Source organism: Serinus canaria, chromosome 1, assembly GCF_022539315.1.
Source record: "Serinus canaria isolate serCan28SL12 chromosome 1, serCan2020, whole genome shotgun sequence".
Taxonomy (NCBI): Eukaryota; Metazoa; Chordata; class Aves; order Passeriformes; family Fringillidae; genus Serinus; species Serinus canaria.
This window is the reverse complement of record NC_066313.1, coordinates 1,326,102-1,350,384: the sequence shown is the minus strand read 5'-3', so window position 1 is coordinate 1,350,384 and position 24,283 is coordinate 1,326,102. Positions and strand designations below refer to the sequence as shown.

General features: G+C 44.8%; 2 protein-coding genes across 2 annotated transcripts in view; both read right to left on the bottom strand.

The window, feature by feature from the left end:
* RPS3 (ribosomal protein S3) overlaps window positions 1–24,283 on the bottom strand; it is a 221,517-nt gene that overhangs the window by 12,125 nt on the left and 185,109 nt on the right. The window lies entirely within an intron of this gene.
* FCHSD2 (FCH and double SH3 domains 2) overlaps window positions 2,639–24,283 on the bottom strand; it is a 120,462-nt gene continuing 98,817 nt past the window's right edge. The window contains exons 11-20 of the mRNA XM_050972036.1: window positions 22,676–22,792; window positions 21,881–21,985; window positions 12,263–12,424; window positions 8,972–9,106; window positions 8,605–8,688; window positions 8,303–8,480; window positions 7,433–7,653; window positions 6,335–6,464; window positions 6,105–6,187; window positions 2,639–5,062 (exon numbers count right to left, since the gene is read on the bottom strand). Of these exons, the coding sequence (XP_050827993.1) occupies window positions 4,979–5,062; window positions 6,105–6,187; window positions 6,335–6,464; window positions 7,433–7,653; window positions 8,303–8,480; window positions 8,605–8,688; window positions 8,972–9,106; window positions 12,263–12,424; window positions 21,881–21,985; window positions 22,676–22,792 (1,299 nt within the window). The 3' untranslated portion in view covers window positions 2,639–4,978. The remainder of the gene's footprint in view (window positions 5,063–6,104; window positions 6,188–6,334; window positions 6,465–7,432; window positions 7,654–8,302; window positions 8,481–8,604; window positions 8,689–8,971; window positions 9,107–12,262; window positions 12,425–21,880; window positions 21,986–22,675; window positions 22,793–24,283) is intronic.

Genomic DNA, 24,283 nt, shown 5'->3' with positions numbered 1-24,283 from the left:
CTTCTCCCTGCCAGAGAATCCTTTCAGATCATGGAGTCCAATAATTCCTCCAGCACTGACAGGGCCACCACTGCCCCATGTCCCCAAGTGCCACATCCACATGGCTTTAAATCCCTCCAGGGATGGGGACTCACCGCTGCTCTGGGTGGCTGTGCCAATGCCTGAAAATCCTTGCAGTGAAGATTTTTTCCCTCATATCCAACCTAAATCTCCCCTGGCACAACTTGAGGCCATTTCCTCCTATCCTCTGATTCTATTCCAGGATTCTCTACATTTCCAGCCTGGAAAAGAAAAGGCTGGTGGGGGAACTCTTCAATGTGCAGCAGTGCTGGAAGGGAGGGTGCCAAGAGGATGGGGCCAGGCTCTTCCCAGCAGTGCCAGCATCCCAGGAGATGCCCAGGTACCTGTCAGACTCCCCCTCTGCCCCTCCTCCTTGTGCTGCTCCACCAAGCAGAGGGATTTCCCACCTCTCCCTTCTGGTATCACTGCAGTGCTCTTTCATTTTCTGGCTGAAATGACCTGCAATGCAGAGGCTCACTTGCTGCACTGATCCTGCTGCCAGATCTGTAATCCTCAATCCCCCTGGGGAATGCCTGGAGTAGGAAAGCACTTGGCATGGCAAGCACGTCAGCATTTTCCTGGCTGCATTTTTTATTGTCTCTTTGCTGCATCCCTGACTTCAGTTAAGTTTTCTTCCCTTTCATCCCTGACTTTCTCCAGCCTCCCCCAGTGCCTTGAAGAGAGGTCTCAGCATCCCTGAGCTCCCCTCTTGGACACACCTGTCCAGGTGTGAGGGGACAGCACATTTACTCCCATCCATCCCAAGATTTTCATGTGGGGCAACAGATCTGCAGAAGGAAAAAACGTGGGGAGACGGAACTGTTCCCTTGGCAGTGGTATCCTGTCTTTCCTGGGAGGCTCCAAAGGCTGACTGATGGAGGTAGATCCCCTGCTAAGCCTGCCCCTGCCATGCTGGCATTTACAGGTTATTCATTACAGGGACCTTGCTGGAAAAGCAGTGCAAGCTGCAGAGCAGCCAGACCTCCAAGCAGCAGAAGATGTTTTTATTTAGAGAAGATGGTGCAGTTTTTGTTTTCTTTTTTAGTTACTATCAGCAGTGAGAGACATTAGGGCTAGATGAGAACTCACCCACTGCATTGGGTCCTTTGAATATTTCCATAAATGAAACAAAAAGTAACCCTGGCACAATTTGAAGTAAACATCTCATTGCTTACCCCCATTTCTTCTACCCAGTCTCAGTCCTGTTCACCTTTTGAAAATAACTGAATGCCAGCCTAGTTTGGGATGGAAGGGATCTTAGATCACCTCATTCCACCCCTGCTGTGGCAGAGACACCTTCCACTGTCCCAGGCTGCTCCAAGCCCCATCCAACCTGGCCTTGGACACTTCCAGGGATCCAGGAGCAGCCACAGCTTCTCTGGGCACCTGTGCCAGGGCCTGCCCACCCTCACAGGGTAGGATTTCCTCTGAATATCCAATCCACATCTCCATTCTTTCAGTTTAAAGCCGAAATCTGGGAACCAAAGCAACCAGAGGAAAGCCTGGTTAGAACAGATCCTGCTGCTGACTTGCAGGGACATTTCACCCTGTGCACTGGGGAAGTTCCCCACATTCCTTCTCTTTGCTATGCCAAGCAGGAAATGGAGCCCTGGAGCCTTTGTGGTTCCTTAGCATCTCTCTCTGCCTCTAAGTGGTCGCTGGGTGCTCCTCACACCATGCAGGAAAGGCACTTCAGGGACAAGAGGTTTTGATGGAAATCAGTTTATGGCAAGAATGATGGGATCACAGCACAGCTGCTGCTGGTTCTGTTTGGGAAGGAGAACAAGTGGAGGCACAAAGGGGGTCTGGTAAAAACGCAAGAAAGGAGAAGTGGCTCCACTGGTGGATTTGAGGATTAAAATAATTTTTAAGTCATAGAGGTGGTGAAAAGGACCCCAAGCAACAAGCAAAGGACAGAGCTGTCAAACCAGCAAGGCAGGAGAATAATTTTTATAGGACCATGAATCCACATAAAAAGCAGGAAAAATGGGATTTCTCAAAGGAAGAGGCTGCAGGAGCGCAGGTGAAAAAGCTGAGGCCTCTGCAACAACTCAGTGGGAAGAGTGGAAGTGCAAAAAGATCCAACCCAACCCCACAGCAAAGAGCTGTGTTCCATGGGGAAAAGAGAGTCTCCAAAACCAGGGAGCATGTGGAAGTTATGATCATTTGGCACCTACCAGCTGCAGGAAACTGGGATTAGCCCAGAAAGGAGGTGGTCACTGACAGGCAGCTTCTGTGTGCAGTGAGAAAATCCAAGGTGGAAATGCAGCCCACTGAGGGATCCCAGAGCTGGAGAGGGAATGCTCCTGACACAATTAGGCAAATCAAGCCTATTAAGGGACAATCACTCGGAAGGGTTGTTATCAATCACTCCCCTTGCTTTCTTTAGGCAATTATCCTAATTGCATCAAGGCTATTAAGCAATTATTTTGATAACTGGAGCTTTTCTGCCTCTTAGTTTTTTTGGCAACGTTTTGTTCTTTGTATAAATGCCCCCTCCAAAAGATGTTTAAAGCTGATTTTAAGGATGTCCTTTTCCTGAAGCACAAGATTTAAATTTCTGTGTAAAAGCACCAAGTCTCTCTCAAGAAAACGCTGATTTTTATGCCTGGGTTTTCCCTCAAACCTCCCCCGCCACCCAAATCTCCCAGGGCACCAGGGATTTAGTTCCACTTTTTTATTATTCAACTTTTTATACATAATAAATACAAACTTTTTACAGCCAATATAAAGAAAGCATTTGCACTGATGCTTTCAGGGTGTACTGAGCTGTACACGATGCGACGGCCGATACATGCCCTGTATGAAGAAATCATAGTTAAAAAGGAGGCATCTTTTTACAACTTTTCTTCCTTTTTCTTTTTTTTTTTTTTTGCCTTTTTTTTTTTTTTACTTTTGTTTTTTAAATAAAATTAGCAGCTCTTACAGAAAATATTTTAAAATACAACTAAAGAGACTTTTAAATAAAAATTTTCTGGATTTTTGAAAGTCCGGGTGTGAAGGACACAGACTTGTGTCCTGGCCAAAAGAATTGAACATGAAACTGGTGAAACTGGCCAAAAGAATTAACATGAGCATTATGGCAAACTCTTGGTTTTCTTCTGCGTTGTAAAGGTCTCAAAATATTTGCAAACAGTTAAACCTTTTTTTTTTTAAAAAACTTTTCTTTTTAAACTTAAGAATAAGTTTGATAAACACATAAAAAGACCTCAAACAGATCAACAGGATAAGAGGTGCAAAAGAAGGAATAAAATATGGAAAAGACTTCATTGGACAGTCACTGATTCCATAACTGATCCATGAATTGTTGCCCTCAGACAGCCCCACTCTTGGTTAAGGATCCCACTGGGAAAGGAGACTGGCAAGCACTGGATGTCTCGGAGACCCAGGCTGGGTTGGGATTTCCAAGTATGTGCAAAGTTTATGATAAAATCTTGTTAGATGAGTCGTTGGGTTTTTGTTGTAAATGCAGCCTCAAAAAATAGCCCTTGTTAGTAAACTAAAGGTTGAAAACTTACTGGCTTTGAGAAAAAACCATGAAGACACAAGAGAACCCACAAACAGCTCCAAACCCAACCTTGGGATGCCTTTGATCTGAAGTTTTCATCTGATGGAGAATGCTGACAATATTTTAGTCAGTACCCAAGGAAAAACCTGCTTCCATCCAGTTTTTCCCTCTCCTCCAACCATTCTGCTCCACATTCAACTTCAGAATGTTCTTTGCCCTTTTCTCTCAAAAACCCAAAATCCAAGCTCCCTTTTCAGAGCTCTCTGAGGGAAATGTGAAACTCTTTTCCTTTCAGTTTCTTCCCTGAGAGGAACTGGGCACATCTCGGGCACGAAGGTGTGAAGGCAGAACCCAGAGCTGCTCCTGGCTCCCTGGCTTTGGCTGGTTAATGGGATTGGGGTGGGAAAAGGCTACAGGGCCATCCAATGCAACAACTAAATGCATGTAAATACTCTAAATGGAACTGCTAACTCTAGAACTCAGGTGGTTTGATGACAAAGATACACTGCTAACGTTGGATAATAAAGTACACGGCAATAACTGGGATAAGAGTGACCCAAATGCTTTAAAAAAAATAAAACAAACCCAACAAAAGAACCAAAATCCCCAAAATCTGCTAAGAGGAAAAAAAAAAAAAGAAAAGAAAAAGCAGCTCAATTTCCAGATCTAGACAAAAATCTCACTTGCTTTTTTGCTTTTCTACCCGTTGGTTTCTGCTGTGGAAGATGTTGCTGCTGGTTCAGCACCTCCGTGTTAGATCCTCTATGAGTAAATGCACTGAGTAAACACAAAAATCCAAAGGCAGAATGTTCAGCTGTGAATCACTGACAAGGGGAGCACCCATGGAATGAACACTTTTGCTTCTCCAGGAGATCATTTTCCCATCTCTTCCTTTCTGCAGGGGGATTCAAGAGGAGCCAGCCTCTCCTTTAGACTTCTTTTTCTGTTCCCTTTTTCATTCTTCTGATGAATACCTGATCAGGCAGGTGATGCTACTGGAAGGATCCACAATCTTTAACACATTCCTATGGCAACAGTAATATACTGTACTAATGCACAGGAGCAAAGGATGCTAAGACTAAGCTGCATGAACGGGGCTCTTTCTTTATCTCCACATCAAAATGGAGCATCTCCAGCCAAGAAAAAAAGCCAATCTTGGCCTGTCTTGGTTTGTGCTAAGAGAAGAAGAATGATGTAGAGAAATCCAAACAAACAAACAAAAAAAAACCAACAAAAGGCACAAAATATTCATGACTGTGGGAAGGAATCCGCCAGGTCACTGCCACATAAAATCCTCCCTATCGCTCGCTCTAGTCCAAGTCTTCATCATGCAAAGGTGCCTAAAAACGAGATTGACCAAAAGCTGTGTTTGGCCTTGATTGTAGCACTACTAATTAGCCAGTCCCCTCGTTAGACCAGAGTGATCTCCACGTCCTCGATCTTCTCCGTGGGCCGGCGGTGGTGCTGCGTCGGGGGCGGTGGAGCTGCTCGCACCTGCAACATTCAGAACCAGCCTGTGACTACCCCAAAATGGCCAAATCCCTCCAGAAACCCCTGGCACTTCCTGCACTGAGCTCCAGGTGATGCAAACAAACAGCTTGGGTGTCCAGCGGGATGCAGCTCCAGTGCTGCCCAGTTCAGCCATCAGGGATTTTCCTTATGACCCGTCCCAGACTCCCTACAGGGTGCAATCCCAGATTTATTCCCTGGGTAAGCCAGGATGGAAACCTGGCAAAGGCTCATCACATGCTGAATCTGATGGAGATTTTGCCTGCAATTTCTGTGGAGTGGGAGCTACCAGGATGTTCTGCTGCACCTGATACTTCATCAATCACTGACCTCAACAATACCCATCCAAAATGTGATGTTTCTTCCTCAGTCATTTTTGCTCCTGACAAAGATCATCTTTAGTGCCAACAGGGTTTTTAGGACATCATTTCAGAATACACCAGACTTCCTCTGGAAAACGTGAACTGTGGACCAATCCTGCACCAAACTGCCCAATACTATCTCAATATTTAGAATACATTATTTGAATATCCAAAAATGCTGTTTTTTCTGCAACCTCGTTCACTGAGAAGGCCAGGAAAAGACAAATGTTATGTTTTACTATGATTGGGTTTAGGGCTTTGAAAACCCCACAACTTGATTTCAAAGTTAATCATAGGAGATGGACTTTGTCAAGTTCTAAATTATTTAATTCTTCCCTTCCTTTTCTGGCAAATGTCCTTTTTTTAGGCAGGAAACACAACACAAAACCCTTATCATTAGGAATCCTGAATCCAAACCCCTCAAACCAAAGGGGGTGGAAATAAACAGAATCCCAAATATGCAGGAAACTGCTGGAAAGCAGGAACTGTATCAACCATAGGACTGACCTCTTCTTGGATTTACTCCCCTCCTCTTTTTCAGCTCTGTTTAGGGACTGTTACCTTTGGAATATCAATATTTATAAAATTTTAAATACTATTATAATAATAGAATACTTTATGAAATACTTTATCAATAAAACCCACAGGATTTGCTGGTCACTTACAGGCCGCAGTTTGCCATAGGAACTTTCTGGAGGAATTCGTGGAGGTTGGGAGAATCCAGGGGACTCTGAACCAAAGCTGTTTTCTGAGGGAATAAGCAACACCCTGTTACAAAGAAGCCCTCCAGTATTGCTGGATTTATGTTGCAAAAATGCTCTTTTTTTTTCTTTTTTTGCCCCTCTGAAAGGTTTCTAAATGAAACCTTTTCCCAAAATGTTTGCAAATTTCTCACCATTCGTCGACGGAGACCTGGGGAAAAACTGGGATCCTCTTTTATCCGGGCTGGGATAGGGACTGCTGGGAGGCTGGTCATACAGAGGCAGTGGTGGCAGGGAGTTGTTGGCCTTTGGAGTGGGGGATACCTGAGCCAAAAAGAGGGAGAAGCTGTAGCAAATCCTCCTTGGTACATTACACACACACACACACACACACACACACACCAGTTTTCCAACCCATCCCTACTCCAGCAAGTTCCCTCCGGAGGAAAAGCAGCTGGCAGGAAAGTTAGGGAAGGAAAGCCAAGGTATCCAACAGGGATTCAATTTTTTTAAATCACAGGTTGCTACTGAACAGAAATTTTCAGCCTCTCCCAGGTAATTCAGAGAGGATTTTTGAAGGTTATTCGAAACAAAAAGGTTGCTCGGCCAAGTGGGATTCACACAGAAGTGTTGGGATCATGAGCTTTATCCCCACCCAAAATACATTTAAATGTGCATTTTTGTGGTCTCCCTAAATCTAGGAATAAAAATACTGAAAAATTCTCTTGCAGAAAACATGGAAGTGCAGTTTCTATCTCCAAACTCCACACTGGAATGTGTCTGATTTTCTAATATGATATAAGGATTACAGAACTACGCTGTAGAAATCAGGACATTTCTGCAAAAATTACTGTAATCCAAAACTTGGCAGTATCCTGCCCCTCAAACCTGAGAGCATACAGAACAGATTTCAGTATGAAAACACTAAATTAGCACTGAAAGAGCCTGTAGTTCTCTTTTTGCTAGGTTGTGACATCTTAGTCTCTCATAAATTAATGACAGGAAGTAAACTGCGAACTTTCCTTTGACTGCTTTCTATCCAAATATCTGCCTTTATTCACAAATTTACAAAAATACATCAGTTGATAGTTATTAGGCTGGGTATGAAACTAAAATTCAGGCACTGAGGGCTTGTGTTGTTTTTTTTTCTAGAATTGGTTCTTTTTTTTTTTTTCCTTAAACAGCTTCTGTTTTGTTTTATTTTTTTTTAAACTGGTTTTGATTTTTTTTCCCCCCTGAAGAAGTGACAGAACTTTGCAAATAATAAACCAAGCCAACACCTCTTTCCATACCTGGATATCCCCAATCCACTGAGTCTCTCCATTCTCTGAGGCCGTGAGCTCTTCAACCAACACGGAGGGGAAGACCCCGACGCGGCCGTTGAATTCTCCCTCCCAGAAGCCATCATCATCCTGGTTTTCCTTGTTCAGGATGCGGATGATGGCTCCCTCTGGGAAGGACAGCTCGTCATCTGTCTGCCCCTCGTAATCATAAAGTGCTTTTACAAAACAGACTGCAAAATGGAAAAGGAGAAACCCAATGAGCTAGGGAAAAAATGGAAGGGTACAGCGAGTTTGTTACCTGGAGCTGGTGATTTTGAAGTTCTTTAAGAGATTTTGTTATTGCTGGGACAGATGATTCCAGCTTTCCTTAATTTTGATCTGAGCTAAAATTTCTTTCATTTTAATCTCAGTATGAGCAGAGGAGGTGAATTATGCAGATTTAATATGAGAGAGAGCTAATTACTGAGGTAATTACTGGGAATGGTTGTGTTCAGATATGGGTCAGGCCCTGCAACTCCCTGAAAGGAGATTGTGGCTGGTGGGGCCTTTTCTCCCAGGAAACCAAGAGGAAATGGCCTCAAATTGCACTAGGGAAGGCTCAGGCTGGATATTAGGGAAAATTTCTACCCTGGAATAGTGATTAAACTTTGGAACAGGCTGGGAAATGGTGGAGTTCCCATGCCTGGAAGGATTAAAAAATGAGCAGACTTTGCAACATGGTGGGATTTGCTCAAAGCTTGGATTTCATGATCTTGGAGGTCTTTTCCAACCTTCACAATTCTGTGACTCCATGAAATCTGGGAAAATCTCCCAGACTCGATGTGCAGAGTGTTTCCAAGAGCCAGCTGGATGCCCTATGTATTTTGAAGGGGGATTTACCATTGGAGTCTCCGTTGAGGCTGCCTGGCACCAGGTCAGTCTCCGTGGAGTTGTTGGAGGTGTGGGATCGGGAGTCCAGCGCAGCCAGGGACTGCAGCATGCTCAGGAGGCTGCTGGAGGTTGGGAATTGCAGGTACTTCTCTGGCACATATCCCACCTGTCCAGCCTTGTTCCGTGCCTGTGAACCAACAACAGGAGCCATTCTCTGCTTGGGGCATTGCTCTGGAGAGAATCCCAGCATTCCCTCCCATCCCAACCTCCATCCTAAAATAGTTCATGGAAACAAGCTGAGAAAATGATACCTTTACCCAGTCTTCCATATCTCCATCTTCAATGACCTCCAACACCTCGTGCTCCTCTATGGTCAGCTCATCTGGCTGAGAAGCCTGGAATGTAGGACAGGAAGGATGGAAAAGAAAAGTGGCTTTGAGGGCAAGGCATGGGCAGTGGAAAGAACATTCCCATCTAGACTTTTATTAGAAGTGATGTTTTTTAAAGAACTGAAAGCTTTAACATGATTTAAAACATCCCAGTGAAGGTTCTGCCATCTCCCTGAGAACCTCCCTGAATCTCACCCTATCAGAAAAGCAAACCTCAAGCTCCCAAAGGCACATTTATTATTTGTTCTTATATAATTCATTTTTCTAATCAGTTAAAAAAATCACTAACCTTATAGGAATAAACCACTTTGCAGGTGAGAGGATAATTTCTGAGAGTACCAGAAGGACTAGAACTGCTGTCATCAAAAACATCCATGCTGTCTTCAAACTCTTCACCTTCTTCCTTTTCTGCATCAGCATTGACCTGGTAAAACAAATTCCAGTTGGCATTACAGCAGCTGCTAAAAACTGGTGAAGAAATACCAATAAAAATGAGCTGGTTACTGTTGTTCAGTGTGTATTTTTTATGATTTACTGTTATTGAAAGTAACTCAGCTCGACTTCTTTGTTCAAACAAAAGCACCTGGACTTTAAGAAGTACTGCAGAAGATTTTGGAAGCTCCAGCTCAATTGCTGGACAGTTATAAAGTCAATTTTTCACATAATCTGTGACTAAAGTACTTTGGAGATGCCATTGCAATGGCACAAAAACCAGTTTATTGGGAAAAAGGGAATTTATGCTACTGAAAGATTAATGTACCTGTGACCACAAGTTATAAAATAAATCTGCAGTGAAAATATCTAAAGTTTAAGAAAATAAACCTCCAAATCAACCTTCTAGCTGGTGTATTCCACACAACAGACTTGCTGCAGTTTATTACAAAAATTCTTAAGAGACAGGAAGATTTGTAAAAACTTGCTATAAAAGTTTAAATAAAACCTGAAGTCAATGTGCTGGAAAAATACAAGTTTGGGTAAGACTGCCAGGAGCTGTGCTTTGGACTCGTGCCCAGGTTATGTTTTGAATAAATAACTTCATCTCATGTGAAAAATGATGAATTATTCTATGAAAACAGCTCTGTGAATCAAAGGCATCACTGTTATGTAGAGCCATCTTCCCTGTGTTTATTCCTATTAATTTGGGAGTGAATCTGGTGCTCCCCCAGAAAAGTGAGAGACTGATAAAAAAAAGTTAAGCTGAGCCTACCAATTCCCAGTGCAGCTTCCCTACACCAGATCTCTGACAGCTTTGCTCTTCCAGGCCTGGACTAGAAGAGCACAAAGCTTCATCATGTTCTGACTTAATTAGTTTTTATTTACTATTTCCAAACCAAATCCTTGCAGTTCTGGTGATTCTTTCTTCCTCACTAACTCTCATCCAAGAGCAGTTTGCCTCCACCTATCCTTCATGGATGTTGGGATCCATGAAAAAATTGTCCTACAGCTGGGCAATGCTTTGGGAGATCAGCAACCAACCACAAATTGTGGCAAATCTGGGGTTTCCCCTCCTGTTTCTCTGCCTTTTGCTGTGCATGGTCCCAGCAGCCAGGGCTGACATCCAGCTGGGACATCATGGAAATCAGCAAATCATGTCTACAAGGTTTGGGCAACATCTGCTCCTGCTTTTCTAGCACGAGGAGGAAAACACGCCTTCATTTTCAGCATGTGGGCTGCTCTCAGCTCCTCAGCTGGAATCATTTGGGAAGCAGGCATGGAGAGGGAAAACAGGAAACTGAGAGGGTGGCTTGACACAGCTCATCCTTCTGCAGGGTCTGGGATGGAGGATGGCATCAGCAAGGAATCAATGGATGGGACAGAAGGACAATAAAGGTGTGGGACAGGCAGCAAACACGGGTAGAAATGCAGGGGAGATGATCAGAAAAGCAGATTATATACATGAAAAAATGATGGAAATATAATACAAATATATATATATGTATGTATATAAATCTACCTTGTTTTGTTGCACATATACACAGATGGGTCCTGTCCCTGTTCCCTGGGAGCACAGCCTGACCCCCCCTGGCTGTCCCATCCTGTCTGGGAGTTGTGCAGAGCCACAAGGTCTCCCTGAGGCTCCTTTTCTCCAGGCTGAGCCCCTTCCCAGCTCCCTCAGCTTTTCCTGGGGCTCCAGGAAGCTGGCTTCCCTTCCCCAGCTCTTTAAACACTGCCCACTCCTCCAGGCTGGAGTCAAAGTGCTGCTTGTTACAAACTGCAGTAATTCCTCTACATTTTGGCACAATTTTGGTCCCAGATCTAAGAATTCCATCTCTGGGCTGTTCCTGTCTGGCTTGCCAAGGTCAACAGAGCCTTTTTTAAATGCAGGAGCCTACGTAAGTGTAAAAGGGGAAAATGAGACTCAGAGCTGAAACCTCCCAGGCTGTGGCATCGCCTGGGACCAGCTCAGCTCCAGGGCCAACTGTGCCATGTCTGGGGACACTGGGAATGGGGGACTGGGAGCAGCCCAACAGGCACAGAGGGAAGTTACATGAGGTGGAGTACAAAAAGAAATGGAATAAAATCATTGTTTCACACAGCTATGCAACAAATCCTCATCTATGGTGACTGACCAGAGAGGATCTGAAGTGAAACTCAGCACAGGAACTCCTTTGGAATTTTGGAGGGCTGACACTTGGATCTGTTCCCTCCAAGAGCTCAAGATAACATTATAAAATAGTAATGAAACTTCAAAGAAGCATAGGCCTTGGAAACGTCCAGGGATCCAGGGGCAGCCACAGCTGCTCTGGTCAGCCTGTGCCAGGGCCTCGGAATTCCTTCCCAATATCCCATCCAGCCCTGCCCTCAGGCAGTGGGAGCCATTCCCCCTTGTCCCCAGTCCCTCTGCAGCTCTCCTGGAGCCCCTTCAGGCCCTGGAGGGGCTCTGAGCTCTCCCTGGATCCTTCTCCTCTCCAGGTGAGCACCCCCAGCCTGGCTGCAGAGCAGAGGGGCTCCAGCCCTGGAGCAGCTCTGGGGCCTCCTCTGGACCTGCTGTGTCCCACACAAAGTCAGGAGCAGCCCCTGGAGAGATCCCCCAGCCCTGGTGAGATGTTTCCCCTGAGAATCCAAGATCCCCCAGCCCTGGTGAGATGTTTCTCCTGGGAATCCAAGATCCCAGCCTGGGAGATGTTTCCTAGGAATGGATCCCCAACCCTGTAGTTCCTTCAGTCCCTTGTGAGAGATTTCCTAATCCAGATCCCAGCCCTGGTGAGATGTTTCCCCGTGAATCCAAGATCCCACCTGGTGGAGAGTTTCCCTGAGAATCCAAGATCCCCCAGCTCTGGTGAGATGTTTCCCCTGAGAATCCAAGATCCCAGCCCTGGGGAGATGTTTCTCCTGGGAATCCAAGATCCCCCAACCCTGGTGAGACGTTCCTGAGAATCCAGATCCCCCCCTGGTGATGTTCCCTGAGAATCCAAGATCCCCCAGCCCTGGTGAGATGTTTCCCCCTGGAATCCAAGATCCCCCAGCCCTGGTGAGATGTTTCCCCCTGGAATCCAAGATCCCCCAGCTCTGGTGAGATGTTTCCCCTGGAACCCCAGATCCCCCAGCCCTGGGGATGGGTTTCCCCAGGAATCCGTACCAGGTGTGCGGAGCCGTTGTTGGTGACCGAGGGCAGGTTGGCCCAGCGCTCGTTCTCCAGCTCCTCCATCACCTGGTTCATGGCACTCTTCAGCCACGTGTCCACGGACACCCCAATCTGCTTCAGCAGCTCCAGCCTGGCTTCTGCCTTCAGCTTGATGATCTGGGGACACAAACACACACAGAGCTCAGAGCTCCTCAGGGTCCCACCTTGCCCCATGGATCTTCTGACCATCCAGATGGCTCCTGAAACTGATCCCTGTGGAAATGAGTCCCACTCCTCATTTCCTCGCCTGGTGTGAGCCAAGACACAGGCAATGGTTTTTGGGAGGCTCAGCCAACCTCACCAGTTGGTGTTTTGTAAAATATCACCTCTGGGTTTATGCTCACTCCCAATTCACACCCTTAAGTAGTTCAGTGCAGCTTTGAAGTCCAACAACACGGTGCTTCCCAAGATTTTTAAAATTAGGAATATCCACAGTGCAGACCCTTCCAGGTGGTGACTAAGCTGGATGTGAAACACAAATAAACCTGACAGGATACACACACACACACACCAACTCCCAAGCCAGGCTCTTTTCCACCAGCACGTGCCAGAGATCACAGGAAACTCATTTGTTATGGAAGCACAATATGTTAATAATCCCCAAATTAAGTAAATATTGCACTCCAACAAACAGTTTCAGGATTTTTGTCTTCAGACCAGCATGGAAATGGAGGTTTTCTGACAGCTGGGTTCACTTCAGCATCCTGGCAGGCTGGCTGCCCGATGGAGCCAAGGATTTAACAAATTCATGGCAAAGCACCACCCTGATCCAAATTAGTTCACAGTCTAAACAGGAGGGGTGGGAAGAGCAGTGGGAAGAAATTCAGGATTTCAGCAAGAGCAGATTGCATCAAGAAGTGAAGGGCAAACCCAGGGATAAAACTGAGGGTATTTCTGTCCAGACCAGCCCTCTCAACACCCCCCTGCTGCCGTTGCTCATCAGAGGAACAAAAATCAAGTGATTTCTCAAAAATCCTTCAGTGAGTCACTGATGGAGGCAGCAATAGAAACCCACTGAAGCACCCTGGAATTCTTCCCACATTCCCTTTCACAGCACTGGTCATTTTTAGCAAGTAGCAAAGTTTCATCTCCTTTCTCTCCCTTCCAGCCCTTCCCACAGGGATCTGAAGCACCTCACTGCTTCAGATAAAGCACTCACAGCAGCACAGGGAATCCATACAAAACCAGCAAAAACAGGTGAGTTCAGGCAAAAATTAGAGGGAAATTCCCTTTCCAGTAGTGGCTGAAGCACAGCAGAGTCTGCAGAATATGTGTACAGTGAATTCAAATGCCAATAGGTGCCAGGTAGGTATTTATCTCCTACACAAATCCTTACTCCATACAAAATTTTGTGATAAAATACACTTCAGCTCAACACAAAAAAATATGAAAAATACAGGTGTTTTTTAACATGCTGCTGCACTCACAGCATCAGAGAATTCTATCTTTCTACTTAGAAAATAAACCAGAAAAGAAATGACTGCTAACTTTTTAAGCTGAACCCTTAAAAATGTCTCCATTTTCACTTAATTTGGGAAGGTGACTTTAAACCTGTCTCAACCAAACCACTTCTGAGAGACATTATTTTAAATTCTGCATAGAAGAAATGTGATTTTCAAGGAGTAGGTCAGTTGTAAGAGGGAAATTTATGATGTCAGATGAAACTTCATATGGCTACAGCTGCTTGCAGCTCTGCCCTCTAATCAGGGATGGAGAAAAGAGGATGGGACAACTTTGAGAGGTGTTTCCCACGGGAAAAGCCGAAGCCACTGAGCCACTTCTTCCTGCAGGGGGTCTCCAGGTGAATGATTAACAGTAAATAGTGTTCAGAGAGCTGAGAAAAGGAGGAGACATTCAGTGCATTAATGTGCATCCCTTCTCTCATTAATGTGCATCCCACTCCAACCTTGCAGCTGCACAGGGCAGGGAGAACAACCTTGTCAAAGGCAACTTATTCACAGAATCCCACAATGTTTTGGGTTGGAAGGACCTTAAAATCATCCAGTGCCACCCCCTGCCATGGGCAGAGACACTTTCTGCTCCCCCAGGGTGCTCCAAGCCCCATCCAGCCTGGCCTTGAATATCTAAATCAATATATTAATGTAGATATTTACTTGTGGAGTGAAGTAGCTTTCCCTTAACTTGTCTTTACATCCTGACACCCATTTCTGAGCACTTTCCCTGTGCTTCTACCTAGGAATTGCTCAGCCCAGTTGTTTTTGTTTACCTCATTATGCAATTTCCACTTAGGCTGAGTTATGCTACAGCAATAAACACTGGTCCAGGCTGCTACAAACATCTGCAGTTGCTGTTAGTCCTGCTCTGCTGTAGTTTGTTTGTACAAATTGTGAGCTAAAATAAACAAGCTGCTCCAAAATCCTCGAGTGTACTTTACAAGAGGTTTTAATTCAATGTACCCAGCAAACCCAATGGAGTTCCCCCTCCCTGTTTACACCCAGGAGCCTTAACAGTCAACAAAAGTTTGTTGCAAACCACAAATGTTTTGAGTTTCATTCCATTGCAGGCAAGCCATAAAAGCACCAGAAGCATTAGGTCAGGTCTGCACTTGAAAGTTATTTACAAGCTGAAATTATATTTTTACCTAAATAATTATGCTGGTAGACCAGAGTTAACAGCTTCCTACCTGTAGGAAAAATACAAATAAAATACCACTCAGGAGCAGAATTTATCCTGCTTCTCACACATTTAAACATGGCTTAGTGGTGGCCTTGGCAGTGCTGGGTTGGACTCCATGATCTTGGAGTGCCCTTCCAACCTCAATGACTCTGTGATTTTACAGAGATAAAACATTTCATTCAAGCATCACTCCATCTGAATGAGCTGGGGTTTGGTGCTTTCATGATGCCAGAAAAAAATGTTAAGGGAGAAGGAAACAGGGCAATAGTGGTGATTTCACCACACTGTGTCACAAGCTTTTCTGCAAGTCTTGCTCCCTTGAAAGATCATCACATTAAAAACCCAACAAGGCTTTAACCCTGCTTTTCCCTGCCTCCCACTGGAATCCCCAGGGACACTCCACTGACAGACTGGGAAATATCTTCAGTCAAGTGACCCCTGGCAGTCCCAGCAACTCTGAGCATCTCCACGAAGGCAGCTGAGCTTCCCAAGCCCAGGAATGCTGGAATTCAGCACTGGCTCTGAAATCTGGGTGCTGCCCAAATTCCATTGTTAGGGAATCTTACTGCAGGACAAACATTTTCCTGTGAAACACTGAAACTGCTGTTTACAGCCACCAATTACTGGTTAATAGCTGAGGACTGGGGTATTTTTACACTGATTAAAAAACCATCAGCCACCCACAAAATGTACAAACTCTTCTGGGGAGTTCCTGCTCCTCTGAGCTGTTCTTTCTGCTGGGAGGATCTAAGAAGATGAAAGGGAAAACCACCCAAGTTTTACAAAATATAAACACTGTTATCTATTCCTCACATACCTGATGTTGCTCCACATGGGAGATGCAATAGTTTTGTTTATTTACTGTTCCAGTCTTAATTAAGCAATGGTTTTTTGACCCACAGCTTACTCAAGATGAAGACACACAACTGTTCTGCAAGGCATGGAAATGAAATCCAGGAGGAACATTACAGAGCTGTTCCCCATTCCCAGGAGAGAAAAGGGCTGGAAAGAAACCCAGAGCTCCTTCACATCCCACAAACTCCTCGAATCCAAGCCCTTCAAAGCCATTTCTAAAGGTGTTGGGGTGAAAACCACACAGAAATGCAGCAAATGTTGCCCCTTCAACATTCTGGTGTAGGGTTTTGTTAAAGCCAGTTTTAAATGGATTTTCCTGAAAGCAGATCTCCTTTACCTGCCATGGCTTTCCGAGGTGCAGAACAAACCCTGTGCCATGTCCAGACTTTTCTTCTCCTGAAGAATTCAGAATTATGTCTTTTACACAGAATTTGCACTTAAGGAGCTTGGTCAGATACTAAAATCAGATTAAATTAGGATTATCAGGAGACCCAAACCATCTTCTGTGAGAATTGTTTTATTCCACACCAGTATTTTTTTCAGTGGCAGGAAAAAAAATCATATAGGAATCATTTAGGGTGGAAAATCCCTCTAAAATCATGGAGTCCAACTGTTCCCCCAGCACTGCCAAGGCCACCACTGACCATGTCCCCAGGTGGCTGGACACTCTCACTTGGCAAATTCTTTTAGCTAGGAAGAAATCAATGTGCAGAGATTCTGGCAAAACATTCTGGTAAGCCATTATCTTTATTTCTGTTACCATTTAAAAAAAACTTTTTTTTTTTTTTTTTGAAATTCTAGGCTTGTTACTTGAAAAAATATTTTAAAATGAAATAATTCTTTTCAGGAAAAGTTAAATTTTGGGCCACAGGAATTATGATACAGTGATAGGCATGACTATAAATCAATTTGATTTATAATTAAGTCTTGGAATGCCCTAAACTTCTCAAAACCCAAAGTGAGTCTAATTCCATGCAGTTCAGTTTCAAATCATAGCCTGCAGTGTTAAAGTAGGGGTGTATGAGGAAATAAACCAAAAATTCAGCTTGCACTGCTCTGCTGGAGTTTGGGATGGAAAACCCAAAACTGAGACAAAACCACCCCAACCAAAAAGACAAATCCTGTCCAACACAACTCACCTTAAATCTGGATCCTTTTTCTGCACCAGGTGGGGAATCAGCTCATAAATTACATTTTCCACCACAACACTTGAGTGAGTTTCTTTTCTAAGTGGGAGGCTGGGCTGGAGGTTTGTACAGCTATTGCAGGAGTTGATTTATATGCTAAATAATCTGCATGGACTGAAATCCAACGTGAAGCAGGCAGGAAATGAGGCACTGGCACACATACCACCTCTCCCAAGGGAATTCCAAGGTTAAGGAAACAGAGGGGAGAAGACTCCACCTGCACAGCTCCAGCCCAAGTGGCAGATGGGTTTTCCCCAAGCTTAGGCACATAGAACATTCAAGATCCCTAAGTACTGAATTTGTAGGGTTTGAGAAGTGGCTCTCAAGCTGTTGGGAACAGGGCCTGAATGGACATCACCCAAATTCTGTAAGGAAATAAGTGTCTGTAAAATGTATGTAAGCAAACATTTAATATCACACTTCTCTGCAGTCCTGGGGTGAACACTGGCTCCTCATGGAGTGAAAAATGTAATGGACATTTCAGAGCCAAAACATTCAGTAAGATTGAGGCACAGGCTGGATTAGACACCCCAAAGCCCATCACCTAGAAAATCATCCCATTCCAGCCCTGCCATGGCAGGGACACCTCCCACTGTCCCAGGCTGCTCCAAGCCCTGTCCAGCCTGGCCTTGGACACTGCCAGGGATCCAGGGGCAGCCACAGCTTCTCTGGGCACCCTGTGCCAGGGTCTGCTCACCCTCACAGCCAGGAATTCCTTCCCAAAATCCCACCTAGCCCTGCCCTCTGGCAGTGGGAAGCCATTCCCTGTGTCCTGGCACTACCCACCATGTAAAAGTCATCCTCCCCCTCACTAAACTGCTTTTCACCAAGAGAGTTTGAAATTCCTACTCTGTGGATGCCACTGGGATTTTTCCAGGCCAGTCCTCAATCTGCTGACCTGGAAAGACCAAGAGCTCCCACACATCTCCTGCAGGGAGGGCACCTGGCTCCCTGCACTGCTCCCCAGCCTTTGCTTCCTGAGCTCAACCAGAGATGGCAGCCAGGGCCATGTTACAAATTCACCTGTTTGGATTGGAGCCTTATTCCCTGGCAGTGCTCCAGGCCAGCTTGGACAGGGCTTGGAGCAACCTGGGATAGTGGAAGGTGTCCCTGCCCAAGGCAGGGGTGGATCTCAATGATCCTGAAGGTCCCTTCCCTCCCAAACCATGCTGTGATTCTGTGACTCCATTTCATTTCTTTTCCTGAAGCAAATATGGAATTTCCTTCGTTCCCACTGTCACACAACCCAGCAATAAATATCCACAGCCAAATAGAAGGAGAGGGAGAAATCAGCCCCCCAATTAAACAGAATTAAATTGGCCCCACACCTCTGAGCTGATCCAACAGAGCCAACAGCACCACGATGAGCCTTAACCAGATCTAATCTGGTACAAACACTCTCTGGAGAGCTGGAGGTATCCTGGTGAGGAGACAAAACACATCCCCCTGTAGTTAAGTGGGAATAATTAATTGCTGAGGAGGCCCAAAGACCTGAGAGCAAATGGGAAACCTCTCCAACCATCCTGGAGAAGAATCTTGTCAGCCCTGGGACAACTGAACTGCCTGGGGGGAGCCATGCTGGAGCCTTTGGTGTGAGAGAGGAAAAAGGAGATGAGGAAAAGAAATCTCCTTGTGCTGGCACTGCTGAGGCACCTCCAGTCCTGGGGCAGCTTCAGCACCCTCAGGACAAGAAGGACATGGAGGGGCTGGAGGGTGTGCAGGGAAGGGAACAGAGCTGGGAAGGGGCTGGAGAATTCCTGAGGGAGCTGGGAAGGGGCTCAGCCTGGAGGAAAAGGAGCCTCAGGGGGGACCTGGTGGCTCTGCACAACTCCTGCCAGGAGGGGACAGCCAGGGGGGTCAGGCTCTGCTCCCAGTAAATTTCTGTCTCCAGTCATTGAAAGATAAAGGGATTCAGGCAGTGGGAAAATGGAAAACTCCATTCCCTCCTTCCTCCCTGCTGCTACAGAAATCAAAGCTGAAATCACAGAAGTTCTACTTCAATTACCTGAACTGGGTCAGTGAGTACAGAGGAGCTCCAAGAATGGCTCATTTTCACAAATAATCAGTTTTCACTATCAATTCCCCAATTTTTAATTGATCTCCTTTACAGCTGAGGCTTGAATTGTGCCACTTCCAGTTTGAAGGAGCACCTGGTGCTCTCAGGGCTTGTCTTTATCAAAGTGTTTCAATGCAGCTGGGAAAAGGATGGAATGCCTCTGGATCTGAACTCCACAGTGTGTCATTAACTACAGTCAATTTTACTTCTTTGCCAGTGCCAGAGGTATTATCACTCAAATTCTAACATTATTTTAACATTTCCTTTAAAAACAAGCAATCAAACAAAACAAAACAAAAAAAACCCCTCCTTTAACAAACCCCACATTTTCCAATTTGAACACAAAAATGTGTGCTCTGGTTGTCAGTTACAGTCACATCTGCCATGTACCACCTGCACAGCAGCACTCTGCTGGAACTCCCAATTTTTCCCTAACTCTAATCAAGGAGTTTGCTCCCTGAAACCATCACAAGGAAAAATAGCTGTTATCCCAGGGAGAAAAGGATCAGAAATAACCCACTGAGCTGTGGATGTGCCAATCTGAGGGTTTACATCCATCTTGAAGAAGACAAAACAATTGGGATTCTCCAATATTTCCTGATCCTGAGCAAGTTTTAATCATTTCCTTTGCTGTACTTTCAAATGACACCTGTTTCCACACCCCTGTACTTGTTAAATCCACTTTTCCATATGGAACAGCTCCTCAGCTCCTCTCAGGGCTTAGATTTCCCTGGATTCAGGGTATACAAGGAAGAGGGCAATGAGATGAGCACTTCTATGCCCAACACACCCTGGAAAAAAAACACCTTTACCAATAAAAACCTCCCTAACCAAACCAGAAAGAAATAATTCCAATGTGTTTGTGAAGTTTTCTTCCCCTTCATGAATGACAAGGACAGATAAGAGGGAAAGTAGATTTGCAAAGGAAAATGAATGAGTCAAGAAACCAAAATGGGATAGAGCAGGCATAAAAATTTCCCTAAAAACAACAAGCATTTCAAGAGAAAAAGAAAATAAAAATCAAATCCCTGTGTCATCCTCACACACCTTCAGAGGTGGTACCAGAACAATCTCCACAGCCTCTCTACAGCCTAAATAACTTTTTGCACAAATACCACTCCCCAACCCAACCCTCAGTAATTCCAACTCAATCAGGTGCACCTAAATATGCAGGAATGTTTGGTTTTCACACACTGCAAGGAATTATAATTGCATTCCCAAAGAACAGGTCTTAGCTCAAAGCTTAGGTTGTTCTCCTCCAGGATGTTATTTGTGCAAAAATCTCTTATCTAATTTGTGGTCTTGAGCTCAGTCTTAGAGGACCAACAGGGCAAATAGAAAAAGCCATTCCCAAGTGGAAATAAAATCTCTCTAAATTCACTTATTGGCTGATCTGAAAAAAATAAACAATGCTACACTATTAACAGCTTTGGTGGCAATACATAAAACTCCCACAAAGAGGTTTCCACACAGTTCCAAGAACTCAGGGATAACTTCATGTCTGTAAAATATGCAGTAGAAGAGAAAGAAGTTGGCAAAAATCCCTCAATCACTGAGGTTCATCCTCAAGTACTTGGCACTGGCACCATATTCCCTTGTCAAACATGGCACATGTGAAATGTTAGGAAGATAAGGGATGGTTTAACTCCAACACTCTGGAAAACCAGGAAAATACACTATTTGTCTGTCTTAGCTAAAACACACATCTTGGAGAAAATAATATATTAAATTTCCACTTCTTGGCACTTTCTCTCTCTCCTAAATCACATAAGTTCCAGACTGGTTTAATTTGTACCTTTTATATTATTTTGTTGCAAGAACTTTCTCTTTGACAACTTCTTTTCCTGATTTTATTTCTTGCTGTTGCTTTTATCCTTGCAGATTTAATCATTAACTATGCACGTATATACACAAGAATTCTGGAGTATGGTCTCTTGGAAACAATTTACTCAAACCAAGTTTTTAAACCACTTTCTGTAAGAATTAGGTTTTTAAAAAACCCATACCCTGCATTTGCTTTAAAAAGGGAGTCTGATAGTTCTCCTGCTAGGAGAAGGAATAATTTTACTCCGTATTTTCTAACCCCTTCACCTGTAACTCACATTCCTAATTACATCAGGTACTCTCAGGTATGAGAAGCAGTTCACTGAAACAATTAGGTTTCTCCTACAGTTTTAATTAAGCAACCCACTCACCCAAAACCCAGCAGATCAGATCCTGCTGCCTGCAATGGGGTTTTTCAGTCAGTGGCCATGAAAACAGCTCATTTTTACCAGCCCAGCACTGGCAGCCAAATAAGAAGTTCAGTTTTTCATGAGTTTTAACCCACAACAGGTCTCAAAAACCTCAGTAACCCTTTTAAAAGCACCTCACAGTAAAATTAGAGATACAGGCATTATTTCCAATGTTTTCCCATCAACAGTCAGATTTTGTGTATCAAAATCCACTATAACCTAAAAATATGAAGTCAGATAAAATCACTATTTTCTGGTATTAATTCAATCAAGCAGAAGGAAATTAGTAAAAAACAATGAGGTTGTTCTTCAATCTGTTTCAGATAAAGCCCCTAAATATAGAGATTCTTGACCTTTGACAGTGAAAAATGCAGCAAGAGGACTCACTCTTCATCAGGAGGTGTTTTTAATATCACTCTTCTGATCTGGGCTTTCATGAAGTTCATTCAGTGATTTGACAAATACCAAATGAAGAAAAAAAAAAAATCTTAAAACTCCCTGGGTTCTGATGCTAAAAAGACACATTTCCACCAACCAAATGAAGCTGTGACAAAGATCCACCTGTGGGAAGGAAGTGAAAATGCCAGAAGAATTTCCTTTTTACCTCAGCCTTGCGAATGCTCTCCCTGGCTTCGTCTATTTTCTGCTCCAGTTCCGCCCGGGTTTGCTCGGACATCACGGGCCCGTGGCACTCCAGCTCTTCCAGGGTCTGCCAGGAACAAGGAAACACACCACAGGTGCAGGAAATGCCAAAGACAGGAATTTGGGACAATCAGGAACAGTCTGGATGCTGGGGTTGGCTGACAAAGGTCCATTCCAGGAAATAAAAGCTGATGATTCTAATGCTGCCCTCTGGCAGTGGGAAGCCATTCCCTGTCCCTTGTCCCAAGTCCCTCTCCAGCTCTCCTGGAGCCCCTTTAGGCACTGGAAGGGGCTCTGAGGTCTCCCAGGAGCCTTCCCAGAGATGTGACAGCATTCTGGATGTTGTTTTTCTCCAGCTGATGCTGTGCTCAGGGGTTGGAATTGTGGAACACCGGGAAACTGGGCAGGGTGTGGTGAAAGCACAGCAGACTCCCTCATGGCTGGATTTTTTGGGGGAAGAGAAAGGAACTTTTGTCTTTATTCTCCCTCCTAAAAGACACATTCAACACATTCCAAAACCCAGCTGCCTGATGCCCAAACACAGCCCTTAGCTCTTCAAAGCTCAGCCACAGACACAGATACAAATTTATCCGTTCCCATCTAATTTTACCTCTTCGCATCAGATTTAACAACCAATCCCCCACGGATTTTCCCGGTGTGGCTCTGACTTTTGACAGCCCCGTGAAGGCAGGCCCCAGGTGAGTCCCTGGTGCTGGCAGCATCCCTGTCCCAAGGGATGTGCTGGTCCCAGACCTACCCTCTGGCTGTGGACGATGTTCTTGTGCTCGCGGGCCACGCGCGTCGCCCATTTCCGCGCCTCCTTGTTCAGGCTGTGCTCCTCGGTGGTTCCCGTCTCTGACTCCAGCTGTCGGCTCTGGAACAGGCAACAAGGGATGAGCTCTGCTGGCCCAGACCCTGGGCTTGTCTACAGGGTAACCCTGTGCTGCACTGATCAGCCTGGGGTCTTGTTCTTTATGAAACAAAGAAGGTGTGACAACAACTTCCTGGTGAACTTCGGGATCATGTTGTGGGAAGGCAACTCCAAAAGCCAGAAGTTCACAAGAATTCAATTCCCAAAGTAAACAGGCATTGTAGGAAGCAAAGATCATGGAATCATGGAATGGTGTGGCATTGAAGGGACTTTAAAAGCCCATCTAGCCCCACCCTTGCCACGGGCAAGGACACCTTGCCCTATCCCAAGATACTCCAAGCCCTGTCCAGCCTGGCCTTGGGCACTTCCAGTGATCCAGGCCCCCACCACCCCCATGGGGAACAATTCCTTCCTAAAGATGAAAGGTTTAGTGTGACCAAGGGGCTCATTCTTTTTAAACTGTGATCAAACCACAAAGCCATCAAATATTTTCATTCAGCACGGCAGTTTCTGCCCAAAAACAGAGTCTGAAAAATAGAGTCTGAAATTTCCAATCACATTTTGGATATTGTTCCATCTTATTCCTGCTTTTGTTGTGTCAATGACAAAAAGTAAAATTGTCCCACTCAAGCAGTTCTAACTAAAGCAAGATGAAACAGTTCTCTGCTGTCTCCAGGCTGAACAGAAGAGGAACATTTCCCAGCATGGAATTACTGAAATCATTCAAAATTTTTCCATTTGTAACAGAAACACAGAATCATCTTCCTTCTCCAAAGCTATCCAAAAGCCACCTGAATACAGTCCTGGACAACCAGCTCTGGACCAGACAACCTCCAGAGATCCCTTCAATCCTCAACCAGTCACTGTGATTTTTTTTTCCTGATCCAGCCACTGCAATCCACAACCCCCCTGCACTCCTTTTTCTCTCAAGTCCTGACATAATCCTGCCCAGCCTTTGAGATCAACCTAAAAAATCCCTTATACACTGACTCAAGAAGAGAGAATATGCACAGAAATGCTGAAGTGTGAAAGAAATGCCTGTGTCACAAATTTCTCACTCTGTGTGGTTCAAGTGACACCATTTTTCTTCATCAGGTGGAGTCTGAAACTAGAGAAAAAGCCCAGAAGGATGAAAAGGTTGTTTAGGCAGGAGAAATCCAAGGTTAGCCATCAGGAAAGGGTAAGAGAGCTGAAAGACATGGAATTAGTTTCAGGGGAGCTGGGAAGCCTCCAGCTGTTGCAGAAGAAGAGCTGTTGGTATCAGGTATTTCAGCAGGAAAAGTGGGATGATTTGTGCCAAGGAAGGATGAGAGTTAAATCACCCACACCAGCATTTGGCACAGACTGGGGTAAAACCAAGAACACCAGGAGGCAAACTGAAGTCATTCTGTCAGCAAGATTTTTCTGGCCTCATGGAAGAGACAAAAAATACTAACTCTGGCTGACAGCCTATCAGGGGATATCATTGACAAAGAGGCAGAATTGGTTCAGCTC